This window comes from Phaethon aethereus, assembly GCF_964289735.1.
Source record: "Phaethon aethereus genome assembly, chromosome: 1".
NCBI classification, from domain to species: domain Eukaryota; kingdom Metazoa; phylum Chordata; class Aves; order Phaethontiformes; family Phaethontidae; genus Phaethon; species Phaethon aethereus.
Window position 1 is genome coordinate 207934811 of NC_138575.1, and position 17447 is coordinate 207952257.

The window sequence follows — 17447 nt, forward strand, 5'->3', positions numbered from 1 at the left end:
TTCCTAGTTCTCCAAGACTGAAGCTCATAAAGCCACATAACGAGAATATTAAAATTCATAAATGTGCTGTTTGGCACATTGAAACAGTGTAAACAGAAGAGTGGTTGATTTAGATCAAAGCAAAAGTCAAGTTAGCTGTGTTTCCCATTTCTGATGATGAACTAGGCTAGACTGTTTTCCTAGTTATGGAAAACCCGTCAGAGCAAGTACGGAGTAATCCTTACCCTAGTATATTGTCGTAGCTTTCAGAACTCAGAGTTTTACTCAAAAGCTACATCTGCACCATTACGTTTAGTATAGGCATACAGGTGAACCTATTTTCCATTTTGTTTCTTTTGAAACCATGTTTATTACCACCTCCCACAAGAACCCCTGACAAGGAGTTCCAAATGTAGTTATGCTAAAAGAGTAATTCCTTTTGTTTTTTAAATGTATTGTTTTAACTGGTGCTTTTGAAAAATATTAGAAGAGGTAAAGCATATTGGTAGTAAATTACTGAGCAAAACTTGGAGGCTAGCTCTCAGGCAGCAAAACGTTGACATTGTGAGACATTTGGTAATAAAATAATTTACAAAGAGATGCAATAGATATCTGCAGTTTTTAGACAGAAATCTAAAACTAGACTAAATAAAACAGTGTGATGTGTTTTGCAAGTAACAATCCTCCAGTGGTGGGCAGAGAATGATTTTACAAGAAATCATTGCCAGTTAAGAGTGATACAGGGAGGCAGAATCACGTATAGGAGAGAGAAAAAAGATTGGAAAAAATACTTTTATTTGCAGACAGGAGGAACTGGGAGTTTGCAAACAACTGCTTTGCTTTTGCGCAGTGTGGCAGTAGTTCAGCGCAGATGCACTTACACAAATAATGGATCGCTGGCATCTGATACCCCTGGTGCAGATAAAACCTTATGTTTTCCATATTTTGCACATCTGCAAAATCTCTGCAACTCATTAGTTTACTCGAGTGATTTTAGGTGACTTACAGCATGTCAGTGAGTTAATAGTGCAGTTTTTAAAGACATCGTGCATGCTACTTCCAGAAGTATTTAGATTAAAATTTCTGAGTGCTGGAGTATGACCTGTGCAGCTTTACTGATAGCAAAACCTGTGATCGTATTTGTGTGTGTGCCGTTGGCATTTTGATCACTTTCTGATATAAACCTGCCACTATAGCAATAGTCATTACAGTACTTAAAATTGTAGTTGCCTGTTTGCATTAGGACTGCCACCTTTGCTAACACAAATGGACTTTGATGGAGGTTGAGAAAAATACTATCCTATGAGAATCTGGAACATATGAGTAAGAGATGAAATAATCTCTGTATTTTCTCCATATTCTCAACCAAATCTAGGTCACAAGCTGATATGTTGATATGTTAAGAGAGAGTTACAATGTGCACTTTCACAAAGGAGTGAAAAGTAAACATATATAGGGAACTTAACATTGGGTGAAGACTTCCGAGAAAGTGGCGGTTGCCAGAAAGTTGCCAGATTCATATTTTTGTAAGAAACACAAATATCAATCTTTACTCTCTGTTCTAGTGGTTAGACGACTATCCATTTTTTCTGTTTTGTTTTGGTTTTTTTTTTGGTGGTTATAGTGACAGTAGTCATATAAAAGATACTGAATGACAAGCTACCAACTAAACAGGAATTTTATTTTGACAGTGTTCTTTGATTACTTCATTACTACATGCATTTAACATAACTGCAATGCTCACATACTGAAGGCAACCAGTGAAAATATAGATGATCCTAAAGACTCAGGTACAATAAATGTATTTTCAAATAAATGTTTTAGCATTGCATGAAAACATTCCAAGCAGCTTCATCTAACTAAATATTGTCCTGTAATTCTGAAATTTACCAAATATCTGGCATGTTGTCCATTTGTGACACAACCTGTCCATCACATGGTTGCTGCTACTTATATATTAATGTCAAGCAAGTAGCAGTGTCTCAGAACCCAGCTCTGCACAACGATAGGAATGATTTCGGATGAGAACATTGACTCATATTTATCTATAGATCTGAGATCCAGTCAGATTATTGAGATGATAAAAAAAATTCCTGACAGATGAGACTATGAAAAATACTATATAATTGAACCTTATGTGTTTTCCAAATAAGTTGCAGCTGAATCAGAATGAATGGAATATACTTTGGGACGGGAGGTGTTGAGGAGAGATTGGATAGAGGTGAGCGGAGTGAAAAACTCACATGAAGGTGCAATTCAAGCTCAGGATATGACTGTGGCTTTTTTGTGATCTTGAAAACAAGGAAGTGGTTGACAGTTAGACTCAAGAAGTGCCTGAGATTTTATCACCATAATCTCATGGGAGGGTTGGGTTGGCAGGGTTTTGGCTTTTTCTTCCTTTTTTTTTATGCTAGTATTGTGGAGGCTTTATGGAAGAAATAAACTAGGCGAAGATATAATAAAGATTAGGTCATCGGTCATTATTTGAATTTTAAATAGAATTTATGAAATAAATAGGAATTAAATAATATTCACTTTTTGAAGATGAAAGCAAATTCTTACTGTGCCTAGATTCCAATAACAGACTTAATTTCTTTCATGGTGTGCACTGGACAGAGACATTATTTAATCCTGTCTAATCTTAAACTCTAGAACATGTGAACATTGAAGAGTAGTTTTCATAATTGTGATTAATTTACAGTTTGTTTTGCAAATGTGAAAAATTTTGTTCAATCTTGGATTTATAATCAGTTTGTGAGTTTTTATGTAATTGAAGTGGAAGTTGGATCTTCTGATAACTGCTAAGTTATGAAGAGGTTTTTAAGAGCTGTAGCTAAACTTAAATGTGTTAACTGTAAATTTAAAATTTTACAGTGTGTTGCACCCTTGATTTGTAATGCTTAATCTTAGATGCATGATATATAAGCAGTTTTATAGAAATAATACAGGCTAATTAAATGTTTATCAGTAAAAATCAAGTGATTAACTTCAGTTTTTCCAGATAATTTCCTGTTCAGCAGGAACAGTGTTGCCATTGCTGCTTGTACCCAAACTCCTTAGCCTCCTTTAGCAGTTAGAGCACTCACTTGGGTGTTGAGTATTCAAATCACATATTGATATCAAGAGCAAATGCTAAATACTGACATCATTCAGTGTTCTCTGGGTGCTTGAAGGCTAATATTTCACAATATGGCATTGGCTTTAGTAGATCAGCATTTTTTTGTCATTATAGGGGAAAAGTACAAATTGAATGCCTATAGCAATGTGAGCTGCTTGTGAGCATTTACTGCCATACTGGAAATATATAGCCTGTTTTTTGGTCTTGCAATGGATGTGGATTATATGGACTCAGACCATGTTTCGTAGACTCAGAGGATCCCCTAGAAAAGAGGTCCAGAAGAGATGCCTTTTAGGGGACCAAAAAACCTCAAAACCGAGACACCTACAAATAAAACTTAACCTATGCTTAAGCCTTCCCTTGTAAATTAACTACACGTTAAAGTATCAGAATGCCACGGTGCAGAGAGAATCTGGTGCTTCGTAGATTTTATTTAAACTAACAGTTTTAAAACTGTTGTTGCTTATCAAAAGACTGAATGCATTTGTAGCTAATAAAGGCAAAGCAAGACGAGGAAAAACTGCAAGCTATCCCAAAGAAGATGTGTTAAAAATAAGTGTTTTTCTTCCTGGTCTGCTGCCAAAAGCAAGGAAGATTTTTACTCATTCAGCTACTTTTGGTAACGTTTCCTGTAAGAAGGAATCCAGGGTTAGAATTAAGAAAAATAAAATTAGAAAGTAAATGTGACTTTCTTCTGAGGTACTGCATTACTAAATACTTACAAAATGCCAGGCAATATGTGAGACAACTGTTTTTATTTACCTGTTGTTTTCTTAAAAAAAGCAACTGTTATAAAAATGAATTTCAGACAATCAGGTTTCTTTCACTAAAAGCAAACAAGTTGTTCTTAAAAGTATGGGTAAGAAGTAAGTTAATTATCTAAAAAAATGTTACCATAAATGCGTTGTTTCACACGGTCTAGCCCTAGCTCTTTTCTTTTGGTAGAATAGAATGTTCTTCTTTCTCCTGCATTTTTGTCTGAGGATTCGTTTTCTGTTTGCCTGTCTTCTGTGGAGAAAAGTTATTTGTGAACAGTTGCTCATTTTACCATGTGCAGAGAAAGGACAGAATAGTGTTATAAAGAAAGCTGAATAACAGCATCTGAGTAGAATAATCATCTCAGCTTTGTTTGCTGCTGGTGACATCAGATGGCTAACAGAGTAATACTGATCTAGAAATCAGTGAAAACTTTAAAATTTAAAAATATAAAATGTCTCTTATGTTTGGAGGTCCACATCCACAATATTCCATGAAGGAAGTATCCATGATATCGGTACTTCTGTAGTTTGTCCATACTTTTTTGATCCGTTTTGTTGCTCTCGAAAATTTTTTTTGTTTTGTTTTCATGCTTTCATGCTAGGTATTGGTAAGAAACTGAAAATACAGAAATCAATGGAAGATGATGTGCAGAAACAGTCAGGATTTTAAAGTTAAACCTTATAGTGTAAAGCTGGGTTTAAATTGAAAGGATATGTGAAAATTAGCTTTCATTTCTTCTTACTTATGTACTTACTTAGCTGTATTTATTCAGAATTAAAATAAATCACAGAAATTATCACTATTATACTAAAGCATAGAAGTATAATTTTTTCATTCTGTTCAAGTGAAATTTGGAAATATCACTGAAGTTTGTGTTCAAAAGAATGTCAGGATATCAACTGAATTTAATTTTTTGCGCTGCTGGAAGAAAATTTCATTAAAAACATTCTATTTTAATGCAGTAATGAGGCTTTTCCTAACTGACTCCTTCAGAATTAAACAATAAGACGTAACCTAAACCAAAAAGTTACAGCTGCCTTCTGTTAGTCCTTTTTGTCTGTGTTGGCTGCGTCTGTTCATCTGGTCTAGTACAAAACTGCTTCTCCATCAGAGGTAATTTACTCTGCTTGTAGGACTCTTTTTTGCACTGACCCAACTACTTCATTCAGTTTTCTGTTGGAAACTCCACATCAATCCAAGCAAATTTACTTAGGTTGTTTAAAATCAGCAACAATAACTTAAAAAGAAGTTTGAAAGAAACAAATCAGTCTGTCCTCATGCTTGGTTTACTTAAGAAATGTTGATAGCACAATGATTTAAGCAGTTCATACTGTCTGCTAATTATTTTGGAATTTTGTAGATGGGGAGTTTCACTCTTAAACAGGCCAAATAAACTATTATATTTATATAGTAAAATGATTATTTGAAAGTTAGCATAAAATGAAGGAGTCCTTTAATGGTTCAAATGTACTTTTTTGAATCCTCTGTTGATTTGGGAACATTTATACACAGAAATAATTTTTTCATGTTAGAAAACATGGTATTAATCCCATTTTTCTCTTGTCTACAGGGCAGCACAACTATTTATGTGCTGGAAGAAATGACTGCATAGTCGATAAAATTCGTAGGAAGAACTGTCCAGCCTGTCGCTTGAGGAAGTGTTGTCAAGCCGGTATGGTCCTTGGAGGTGAGCTGCTTTTCAAATCTGATTCAGAAAAATAGGCAGTCAAGAACACTATGTTCTATTTGTCGAGTTTAAGCAACATTACTTTGATACTGTAAAGGAAAGAACCACATTAAAATGTTCTTTTTGGAAAAATTACCTGATGTTTTAAAATGCCTTCTAATTTTTTTTTAATGAGTCTGGAAATCCTGAAACAAAAATTTTCTGTAGGAATCTCTCTTTCCTACTGTGTATCCTTACACTCATTTTCTTATAAGGGCAGGAATTGTGTCTTTGGTGTGTAGTTATTAATAATTTGGGATCAGAAAATTTGATTTAGGTAAGAAGAAAATGCAGATTGACACTAAAATCAGGAATTAGTATTATCCCCTTCTCTTTTCTGTTGTGCTCTCCATCATCACTTTGAGTACGTCAACAAAATTATATCCTTCTGTTCCACCGAAGAGGGCCAGGCAGTGGTTGCATCAACACTACAGAATTCGCATACTAGATGCTGGGAGTATTCCCATCTTTCTATTAGTACTTGCTGTAACAGATTTGATTTTTTTTTATGTAACATTAATAAAAATTGAGAACTATGCCTTTGAAAACCTACAGGGAGACAATGGTGTAGGATCAGGTAGTCACATGGCAAGTTTTGCTATGCTAACGTGAAGGAATGATGCATATTTTTCCTGTAATTTTTTCATATTTTTCATGAGAACTTTAGCTCTACAAAATTTTGGATCAGCACAAAGCTTGAAAATACATGGGTAAGACTATAAGAAAATGGCTATATAAAGATGAAAAAAAGAATATATTCTCAAAGGGAATTAAAAAAAAGGAAGGACAAAATCCTGATTTCTTTCTAATATAATTTATTTTAGTGCATCAAACATCCTCTCCCTGCATTTTATGTATTGCTTTTTATCCCTGAAGGAAGAACTGGCATTATATACTGTGCGTAGTTTCGTTAGCTTGCTAATCTGTGTTCAATCATAAGTTAAAATGTGTGTATGTAGTTTTCAGACTGACATTTTGATTGCACATCTGTATGCTTGCAGCTCCTGCAATGCTGTATGGAGTTGGAGTATTCTGCACACCTGGCCATTGTGTCATTCATACATTTTATGCTTGTATCGGTGATATAAACCAGCAGTTCCCAGCCGGTGAGGAGCTGTTGGTGGCTCTCGGCACTTCATCTTGCATGAGCAGCAGCGCTGCAGCCCCAGGGAACAGCCAGCGGGGTGAGAGGAGGGAGAGGCGATGCTGCCGTGTGGGCTGTGCGCTGCGTTGTACCCCTCAGCCTCCATAGACCTTCAGCGCCACCTCTCCCTTGAGTCGTCTTCTCCGAACTGCATCTCCCTCACCCCACAGCACTGGAGGTAGAGTAACGAGGGCCATCAGTCTGGCTGGCGTTACTGTCCCTCCCTCCCGCACCTTGGCCAGTCAGCGCTGCCTCTCGTAAAAAATGGAGCTGACAAGCATGTTGGTGGCAGTGGACTGGGTAAGAAGGACGAAATGAAGAGAACGTGTACTTTGGACCCTTCTCAGAGAGAAGCAGTGTTTTGGAGCAGGGGTAGGAACGCATTAGAGAAATAATATTACTACAGAGACACGCTTTGAACCTGAAGGATTGTTTGCCCAGGTGACAGAAGAGTCCCCCAGGTTTGGAAGGGGAGAAAGCCAAGGAGGCAGGGGTCCCGAGTGGTCTGTGGAAAATGTGTGGTAAGAATGGAGACTCGGGAAAGGAGGAGGTGGCAGATACAATGTCTCTCTTGTAAAGTTTGGGACAACTTGTAAGGTTGTCTTGTGAGGTTTGAGCAACTTGATGTATGAAAGATGCCCTTGCCCATGGCAGTGGGGTTGGACTAGGTGAATTTTAAAGCTCCCTTCCAACTGAAACCATTCTATGATTCTAACTGGTGTAAATTAATATGTTAAAAATTCATTCCTGGCTATGAGTTTTGCACAGCCAAGAGTTTGATGATGATCTAACCTGACTTTTCATGTATGACAGCCTGGATAACACCAATAACTAAACCCCAGGTATTTTAACAGCACAAGCAGCACTGTTTAAACAAGCAGAAGAGTGTGTGATGACTCACTAGCATCATCTAGCCCTTTTGCTTCAGCATTGCTCTGCATAGTAACTCTACATAGGAAAAGCAGCCACAACACTTGACTACGTTCTACATTTTGCATACATTTATGAATGCTAGTTTTCCTAGTGTCCCTTAATATATACATTTTGCTCTGGGTGTAGGTACCTAAAACGGAAAAAGTTGGATGCTTTTGCTAGCAGCATTTATGAGACGGTATGTCCTCATTATAGTATGTCCTCGTATGAGGATGTTATGTCCTCATACTTGAAACCAAAACCTGAGTTTAAAGCTGTCGACTCTTAGTTCTTTACCTTCATGTATGAAGACAGTAAAAACCTTCTCTGGATCATCTTTTTTCTCAGCTAGAACGAAGCAAGTGTGAATAGTTTCTTTGTATTTAGACTGTTCTGGTCTGGCTCCTCTACCTCTCACAGGGGCATGGGATTTCATCAGATCTCTGCCCTGATACATACCTCATCTTCTGGAAAGAAGTGATCTGGCAGGAAATAGGAAGAAGAAGAAAACATTGAGGCAATGGAAAAAAGGAAGTGGCATCACTCATTTTTTCTTAGCTGCATCAGGTTGAGTGTAGTATTGCAGGTGCTCTTAGTGATGTCAACAGTTCTAGGAGGGGGTATTAGGAAGCTAATTATTCTTTGCAGATTGAAATGGAGTGCTTAATACTGAAATGGGAAGAAAAGACAAATGTAGGCAAAAAGAAGAGGAAAACTTGAGATTGTATTATTTGTAAATAGGGATTTAAAATTCAAAACAACAAAAAGACTCAAGATAGACTGTTTAATCACAATGCTTTCTGCTGTTATTGTCATCTTTCTTACTTTTGCTCTTCTGCCTTTTCTTATACTTCCTTTATTGCATCACATGAGCAACATTTCCTACCCATGACTTGCCGCGCTGATAACACAGTATGATTCATATATGGGGTGCTACCGAGCTTAGATAATTCTCCCCAGGACTTAAGTGTCCGTAAGCAAATTTCCAAATTGAGAAACAAATTGCATACTTGGATACATCCTTGAATATTTTTAACAAATGAGAATTGTCAATGCGCTAAATCTTTTCCTATGTATTTTAAGACTTTTTGTGCATTTTCTGGTTTCTGACATTCAGAACTTATATAGACATACTTTTGTTCTTTTATTCCTGCTACTTAGTTCCTTAATGCTAGCCTTCAGTTACTAAACTCAGACCTCCAATATTGCTTAATCAAGGTGAGAAAGATTAAGATTTTAAGGATATTAACTATAAATTATACAGACTCTTATTGCAGAAATTAAATTAAGCTTAACTGCTGGGAGAAGTACAGTTATCTTCCACTGAATGTTACGAAGTGGCAACCATATAGACAGAGAATAATATTACATTACATATACAACAGTTCCATTTTCTGACCCTAATTTCAAAGCAATTAAATGAACCTGAATTGTTTTAAAATAAATTGTAGTCAGTGGTAAGTAAATTATAGGATAGCAACAAATAGCTTTAGTAACTGATTTTACTATATGGATTGTTTCTTCTTTCTTAATATATACAAAGAAAGTATCAATGAAGACATATATTTCATAATTCCTTAATTATCATTCTCTGTGGAAGTGTTAAATGTCTTTGAGTTTTATCATCTCATAACTGGACACATTAATTCTAATCTTCTAGTTAATAGGATAGCAGGTAGCTGTGTCACATCCTGGAATAAACACATACCTAGTTTTTTTATTTCCCATCAGTGAATCTAATTTTCCCAGGCTGATTATCACAGGTTCCTTATTCTGCTGTATTGGTAAATTATCACTTTCTTCGTTGTTTCAGTCAGCTTTCAGTCCATATTGCAATGATTATATGGAGACAAATTTGAATTAATTTTCCAGGTAATATTTTTCTGAGGTAGCATCAAAGGGTTTATTAAATCAAGATGTATGCTTTGCTGCTTTGTTCCTTTATTTTGTATATGCGCTCCTAAGTTGTACATAGCTTGTTCTCCTACACAAACATAAGAGCATAGTGACCTTAAAGTCGGAGCCATAGTGCTCTGTCAAAAACAGTAAATCATTGACATTTTTCATCTGATTACAGGGTATGGAGAAGGATAGTGAAATGTTAGACTTTTAGTAGAAACCCAGCCATTTTAATATGAAATGCCTACCATCAGTAATGTCTGATTTGCAGTATTATGAGACTAAATAGATTTAATTTTAAAAATTTCTGTATATTTTCTGGGTATGGGTAGTACACAAACACTATACACATGCTATTTATAGTAATAGAGGGTAAGGAAGGGAACTGTGAGTACTAAGAAACTGCTTGAGTGCTTGGCTATCCTAAAACAAATTAATGAAAATGTTACGAAGTAAAAGGTGTGCTGTCTACGTATGCACAGATGGGTTTTAATATTAAGGTGAATAGTTACCAGAGCGGATCAGTATTCTTTACACATCATAGGACTATGTGGAGACATGTGTTTATCTTACAGCAGGAAATTATCTGGATATTTCTGTAAGCAGAAATTGAAAAACTAAGCTATTGTCACATCTCTCTTGTTTTCCATGTCTTTAAGAGTTTTCAGTAATTCCACATGGTGTCTTTGTGGTAGATGGGAAAGTTTACCGTGAGATAGTAGCAGTCGCCTCTCCAGTAGATGGGTAACAGGTGGAGTTGCTTTACTGGTGGCTGTTAAGCAACATAATTAGAAATAAACACATGAGCAATTCTGCAAGCCAGTGTGACATTAATTCTGATACATTTAATCACTTGGAAACATGGGTACTTATTAACTACTAACATTTCCATGTGATAAACATTCTGTTTGGTTTCTTTCTTTACTTGTTCTCTGAACTGTGAAAGTATCTGAAGCCATTATTTCAGAAAATACCTGAAATCATTATTTATGAACTATCAAATGCATTGTTCCTTCTTTTCCTTCAAGCCTAAACAATAGTCAGCGGGAAATTCCCAGCATGTTTAGGACTATGTATAGCTTTGTTGTGATAGAAATTGGCCCTAGTTTTCTTGTCATAATATATCGTCTATTCTTTTGGGGGTTTTTTTTGTTCACCTTCAGTAGGTGTAAGTTTGTGTTTCGTTCTTTACTAAGGAGTCGCTAATCAGAAATATTTGTATTCTTACAACAAGTGATAAAATGAGCATAAGATTGTTGGGGCACTTAAGTTACTGGGAGTATGACCCCTGACCTCACTGGATGATGAGTGTTACTGAAGAGCCCATCACTCATATTTATACTATCAATAAAGTGTGTTTCTTGAAATTTTGTTTTTAGTATATTCCCATTGGATTTTAAATACTTTTTAATTTTAATTTGAAGTTTTGCAGTTTTGTGTACAACTTACTTTTTTGTCTGTGAAATGCGTAAACATGCATATTTAAGATGGGATAACAATTTTTTTTTTTCAAAAGCAGATTTTGGCTTTTTAGGTTGTGTTCATCTGCTCAATCCTGTCTGGTTCACAAACAGTATTGATTCTGCCTCCAGTTATGCCAGTGTACATCAAGAATAATTAATTTAAGTAACAGAATATATTTTGTATAAAATACTTAGAAATAACATAAGAAATCTTTCCATGTTTGATATATTAATCTCGCTAGAAGTTCTACTACCCATATACTAATTGAGGTTTTGAAAAGGGCAATTTAATTCTCTGAAGTGTACATCCTAGGTCTCCCAAAATGGAGACACTGGATTTTCATAAAATTTGCTATCCTCTATGATAAAGGAGCACTTGAAGAAAATGGAATAGGCATGTTCCTAAGTAAAGCCATTTTTGTCAAACCTTTCTGTTTTAGTGTGTAATTTGGAAGACAGGGACTTTCCGAGGAAGAAAGTAATAGATGAGTCTATGCTAGCATCTCTCGATTCCTTCCATTAATAGTTGAGAAAGGATTCAGAGCATGTGCTGCAATTTAGGTGTGCCTCTTTGGTGCACTGGTTGCAGTCTGACAGCACGGCACTACTTTTATCTTGAATAAAAAGAAGGCACTAAAAGACAAAGAAGTCTTTGTCTCCTTCCTTTGGGATGTCATAAGTTCCCTTGTCTAACCTTTCACTTGTAAATAAAAGTACCGTTTTTCAAAAGACAATTTGATATGCATGTTATAAACTGTATTTTAATTCAGTGAAATAGATGCGTAATGTTATGCTTCTATTGCCTTTCACCTCCTGTACTTGCAGAGTGGTTTTTGCATGTTGCAGTTTGTAATTCTGTGTCTCAGTGGTTCAGCAATCTGATAAGCATGGTTTTTTTTTTCATCCAGTGACATTTGGTGCATCTCTTTTTCTGTTATGGTTAAAGTGTGCAACTCCTCAACAACTAAAAATATTTATGTGATTTCTGTGGTTTTTTTGGAGTAGAACCTTCTTACTGTTTCCTTTAGGGTTGAAACATGTAAACTTTTTATATTTATTTGCTGGCAGAATGATTTGCCCTTTGTTTGCAGTCACACTGCATCTCTCTTACTGTCCCACTGTCATCTAAATCAGACCATAAATACCAATATCTGTATTGTATTTTTTATTTGTTATGACACCTTTTTTTCGCTGAGCAAAACTTGTTTGGCAGAACTGAGGAACTTGAAGATCCAACAAGGTTTTCATCACCTTTGAGGGTCTATTTATAGTGCATGTGTTCCATGCAGCCACCTCTACATGGATTTGCCTTTTTATTGAAGTGTGTAATATGGTCAGATGTTACTTGAGGGTTATTGTCTTTCAGCCTCTGAAGGTTTGATTTTCTGTGTCTATATGGTGCACCTCCAGACTGTTTCTATGAGAGAAATTTGAAGACTTGCTACCCAGAGCTCTGTATGCTTACATGGCCATACCAGATGTAGTATCTGTGCTTATTTTGGGAAGGCAGTTCAGCTAATTTTTTTTTTTTTAATGTTCTTCAAACCACTGCAGTAGGGAAATAAGAACTGCAAATACTGAGAAAGAGAAATTATTCTCTAGAAAGTGAAGAGTTTTGTAACTGTTGACATGTGGTTTTACAGTATTTATTGGCTTTTCATTCATGAATTTTGTTTTCTTTCTGGTAAACAGAAGGAAAATATTACATTACAGATCATCAAAATAGAATTTAGCCATGAGACTGAAATGCCTTTGTGGAACTGGAGGAAAAGAATTTCTGTGTGTAGTAATTAATTACTAGCATTTTTGTTTCTATTCTATAACTTGAATATTAAGGCAAAAAAGAAACAGTATCCTTAATTAACATTGAATAGAAACTGGATTGAACAGCCAGCTGGCTTAGCTGACGGCATATGATAGAACAGTGGGAACTGAACCAGAAAACACTTTATGAGGTTGCTGTAACCTAGAATTCATAGCAATAATTTTAATGGGTGGGTGCCATTCATCTTTTGGTGAAGGGAGGAGGATATGGAGGAAGAAGTATTAATACATGGTTCCGTGGCTGGTGTTACCACCACAGTTTTGGGTTTTTCGATAATGGGGTGGCCTTCCCAGCACCTGGCTTGCTGGTGTCAGGTGGGCTTCACCTTTCTTAAAGGGAGAGGAGGGTCTTTTCTCACAAGCTAGTGGGGCTTATTCACAGGGCTTTAAACTAGACTTGAAGGGGGAGGGTGATAATACAAGGCTTGCTCATAACAACCTGTGGGATGACACATCAAGGTTAGAGGGACGCGGTGCTAGCAAGGGCGCTCAGCCTGTTGCTCTGAGACGTGCTGGCACACAAGTCTTACAGAGATGAGCCAGGGGCTCCTGAGGTAATAGGAGCCAACAGGGAAACACCAGTGAAATACCCCAAAGGAATTAAAGAATGTTTCTCTAAGAAGGTGACACGGCCAACAGCCCAGCTGAAGTGCCTCTACACCAATGCACACAGCATGGGCAACAAACAGGAGGAGTTGGAAGCCACTGTGCTGCTAGAAAACTATGACCTAGTTGCCACTACTGAAATTTGGTGGGATGAATCCCATGGCTGGAGTGCAGCTATCAATGGCTACACGGTGTTCAGAAGGGACAGGTGGGGAAGGAAGGGCAGAGATACTGTCCTCTACATCAAGGAATGGATAGAGTGTGAAGAGCTGTCTCTGAAGAACAGCCACCAGCAGGTCAAAAGCTTATGGGTAAGAATCAAAGACGGAGGCAACAGAGGGAAACTTGTGATTGGTGTCTACTACAGGCCGCCTTATCAAGGGGAGCCTATTGATGAAGCCCTCTTACTCCAGCTACAGGAGGCATCGTGCTTGCAGGCATCTTGTCCTGCCGGGGGACTTCAGCCACCCTGACATCTGCTGGAAAAGTAGCACAGCGAGCTGTAGGCAATCCAGAAGACTCCTAGAGTGCATGGAGGATAACTTCCTATGCCAGGTGATAGACAGCCCTACCAGAGGGGATGTGATACTGGACTGTGATACTGTTGGTGACCAACGCATGTGAGCTACTTTGTGATGTCAAGATTGGAGGCAGCCTGGGCTGCAGTGACCATGCACTGGTGGTGTTTGCGGTCCTGAGGGTATGGGGCAGGCAAAGAGTAAAGTCAGGACCCTGAATTTTAGGAAAGCAAACTTCGAGCTCTTCAAGGAATTAGCCAGTAAGACTCCCTGGGAAACTGCCCTCGGGGACAAGGGAGCAGAACAGAGCTGGCAGATCTTTAAGGACGTTTTCCATAGACCACAAGAACTCTTGATCCCCAAGTGTAAGAAATCAGGAAAGGAAGACAAGAGGCCAGCATGGCTGAGTCAAAACCTGATGGTCAAACTAAAGGGCAAGAAGGAAATGCACAGGCAGTGGAAGCAGGGACAGGTATCCTGGGAAGAGTACAGGGACATTGCTTGGTTGTGTAGGGATGGGGTCAGGAGGGCCAAGGCATGGCTGGAGGTGAACTTGGCAAGGGATGCAAAGAATAATAAGGGCTTCTATAGGTACATCAGCCAGAAAACGAAGGTCAAAGCCCATCAACCACTCCTTGATGAGCAAGACTGGCAGACTGGTAACAATGGATGAGGAGAAGACTGAGATACTCAACAACTTCTTTGCCTCAGTCTTCACTGGCACACACCTCTCGAAGGGACGGACTGCAAGACAGGGACTGGAAGAGCAAAGTTCCTCCCACTGCAAGAGAAGATCAGGTTCGAGACTACCTGAGGAAGCTGAACATGCACGAGTCTATGGGACCTGACGAGATGCATCCCAGAGTCCTGAGGGAACTGGATGATGTAGTTGCCAAGCCACTCTCCGTGATATTTGAAAAGTCCTGGCAGTCAGGTGAAGTCCCTGGAGACTGGAAAAAGAGAAACATTGCACCCATTTTTAAAAGGGTAGCAAGGAGGACCCTGGGAACTACTGACCTATCAGCATTACCTCTGTGCCGGGGAAGATCATGGAACAGATCCTCCCAGAAGCTATGCTAAGGTACATGGAGGACAGGGAGGTGATTTGAGACAGCCATCATGGCTTCACCAAAGGCAACTCCTGCCTGACCAGCCTAGCGGCCTTCTGTGATGAAGTGACCACATCAGTGGACAAGGGAAGAGCTAGGGATGTCATCTATCTGGACTTCTGTAGGGCCTTTGACAAGGTCCCCCACAACATCCTTCTCTCTAAATTGGAGAGATAGGGATTTGATGGGGAGACTGCTGGGTGGATGAGCAACTGGTTGGATGGTGGCCTCCAGAGGGTAGTGGTCAAGGGCTCAATGTCCAGATGGAGATCAGTGATGAGTGGTGTCCCTCAGGGGTCCATACTGGGACCAGTACTCTTTAATGTCTTCATCAATGACATAGTGGGATTGAGTGCACCCTCAGCAAGTTTCCAGATGACACCAAGCTGAGTGGTGGGCTTGACACACCAGACGGATGGGATGCCATCCAGAGGGACCTGGACAAACTCAAGGAATGGGCCTCTGTGAACCTCATGAGGTTCAACAAGGCCAAGTGCAGGGTCCTGCACCTGGCTTAGGGCAACCTCTGGTATCAGTACAGGCTGAGGGATGAAGGGATTGAGAGGTACTGAGGACCAGCAGGTCGAGGGAGGTGATTCTGCCCCTTTACTCAGCTCTGGTGAGATCCCACCTGGAGCCATGCGTCCAGCTCTGGAGCCCTCAGCACAGGCAAGACACGGACCTGCTGGAGTATGTCTAGAGGAGGGCCACCAAAATGATGAGAGGGCTGGAGCACCTCTCCTGTGAGGACAGGCTGAGAGAGTTGGAGTTGTTCAGTCTGGAGAAGAGAAGGCTCCAGGGACACCTTACTGTGTCCTTCCAGTACTTAAAGGGGGCTTTTAAGAAAGATGGGGATAGGCTTTTTGGGAGGGCCTGTAGCAACAGAACAGGGGGTAATGGTTTTAACTGAAAGAGGGTAGATTTAGACTAGATCTAGGGAAGAAATTTTTGCCAATGAGGGTGGTGAACCACTGGCCCAGGTTGCCCAGAGAGGTGGTAGATGCCCTATCCCTGGAAACATTCCAGGTCAGGTTGGACGGGGCTCTGAGAAACTTGATTTAGTTGATGATGTCCCTGCTCATGGAAGGGGATTTGGACTAGATGACCTTTAAAGGTCCCTTCCAACCCAAACTATTCTATGATTCTATGAGAAACTGCTAAGAATTTTCTGTTATAGTTTCTTAATTATATAAATGGTCAAAAATAGAAAACTTACTCTGAAGGCAGTTCTAATTTCCTTTTATAGATTAAACATTTAATCCTGCAGTACTGGAAAGTATTAATGTTTCTGGTTAATTCTTTTTAACAGTTTAACAATTTTCTTTTTCAGGTCGAAAGTTAAAAAAACTGAACAAAATTAAGGTTGTGAGAACATTAGATGTCGCACTCCAGCAGCCAGCAAGCCTTCAAGATGAAAGCCAATCTCTAACCCAAAGGCTGTCCTTTTCTCCAAATCAAGAAATACAGTTTGTTCCCCCAATGATAAGTGTTCTACGAGGCATTGAGCCAGAAGTTGTCTATGCTGGTTATGACAATACAAAACCTGAAACACCAAGTTCCTTGCTGACCAGTCTAAATCATCTTTGTGAGAGGCAACTTCTTTGTGTAGTCAAGTGGTCAAAATTGTTACCAGGTAATAGCACTTCTTATATGTAGTGAATTCTAGGCTAGCAATTATGTCATGGGATGAGCAGTCAAAAGAGAATATTCTTGTCTGCCTGTTAATTAATTCTTAACAAATTCTAAAATTATTAGCCTTCCACTTCATGCACCAATCAAGTACATTTTAATAGGCGGACGCTCTTAAAGGAATGCGTCTAAATACTTAGACTCACTCCAAAAAACAACAGAAGCCCAGAGAGTTCATTATAGCAGCCTTTCCACCCTAACCTCTCCTACTCTATTATTCATTCTTTTGCTATGAAAAACCGTTTCTATTTCTGTGTATCCCTTTATTCTTATTAAAAAGAATTTTTGAAAGGAACAGAGAAAAATTGTAATAAATATTACCAGTTAGGACTAAGCAGCTCACAAATAGACTGGTAATGAGAAGTAACTGAATTTATGAAGATCTGAGACAGGGTTAAAAAAAAAAATCCATGTTATGTATGTACATGTGCTGTATGGTCATAGGAGCCCAATCCTGGGATATATAAAAATCAATATATAGACCAGAAATCCTGGAAATACAGTTTCATGAGAGCTCAATTTGACATTTCACTGCTGCAGGAAAGGGTAGTCCCTGTCACTGCTCTTTCCCATTGCTGCTTGCACTTGTCAGACCTCTTGGTTGAACAGATTCATCTCATTAAGTGAGAAGGAAACAACCCTTTGGTTTTTTACCCTCTGTAGTTTTCTGTTGGCTTCATGAGGTGAACCAGTTCACTGAG

General features: G+C 38.6%; 1 protein-coding gene across 1 annotated transcript in view; it reads left to right on the plus strand.

Moving 5' to 3' along the window:
- Window positions 1-17447, plus strand: part of PGR (progesterone receptor) — a gene marked incomplete at both ends in the record, with an annotated part of 40393 nt that overhangs the window by 10653 nt on the left and 12293 nt on the right. Inside the window, 2 exons of the mRNA XM_082014225.1 lie at window positions 5427-5543; window positions 16388-16690. Coding sequence (XP_081870351.1) covers window positions 5427-5543; window positions 16388-16690 — 420 coding nt within the window. The remainder of the gene's footprint in view (window positions 1-5426; window positions 5544-16387; window positions 16691-17447) is intronic.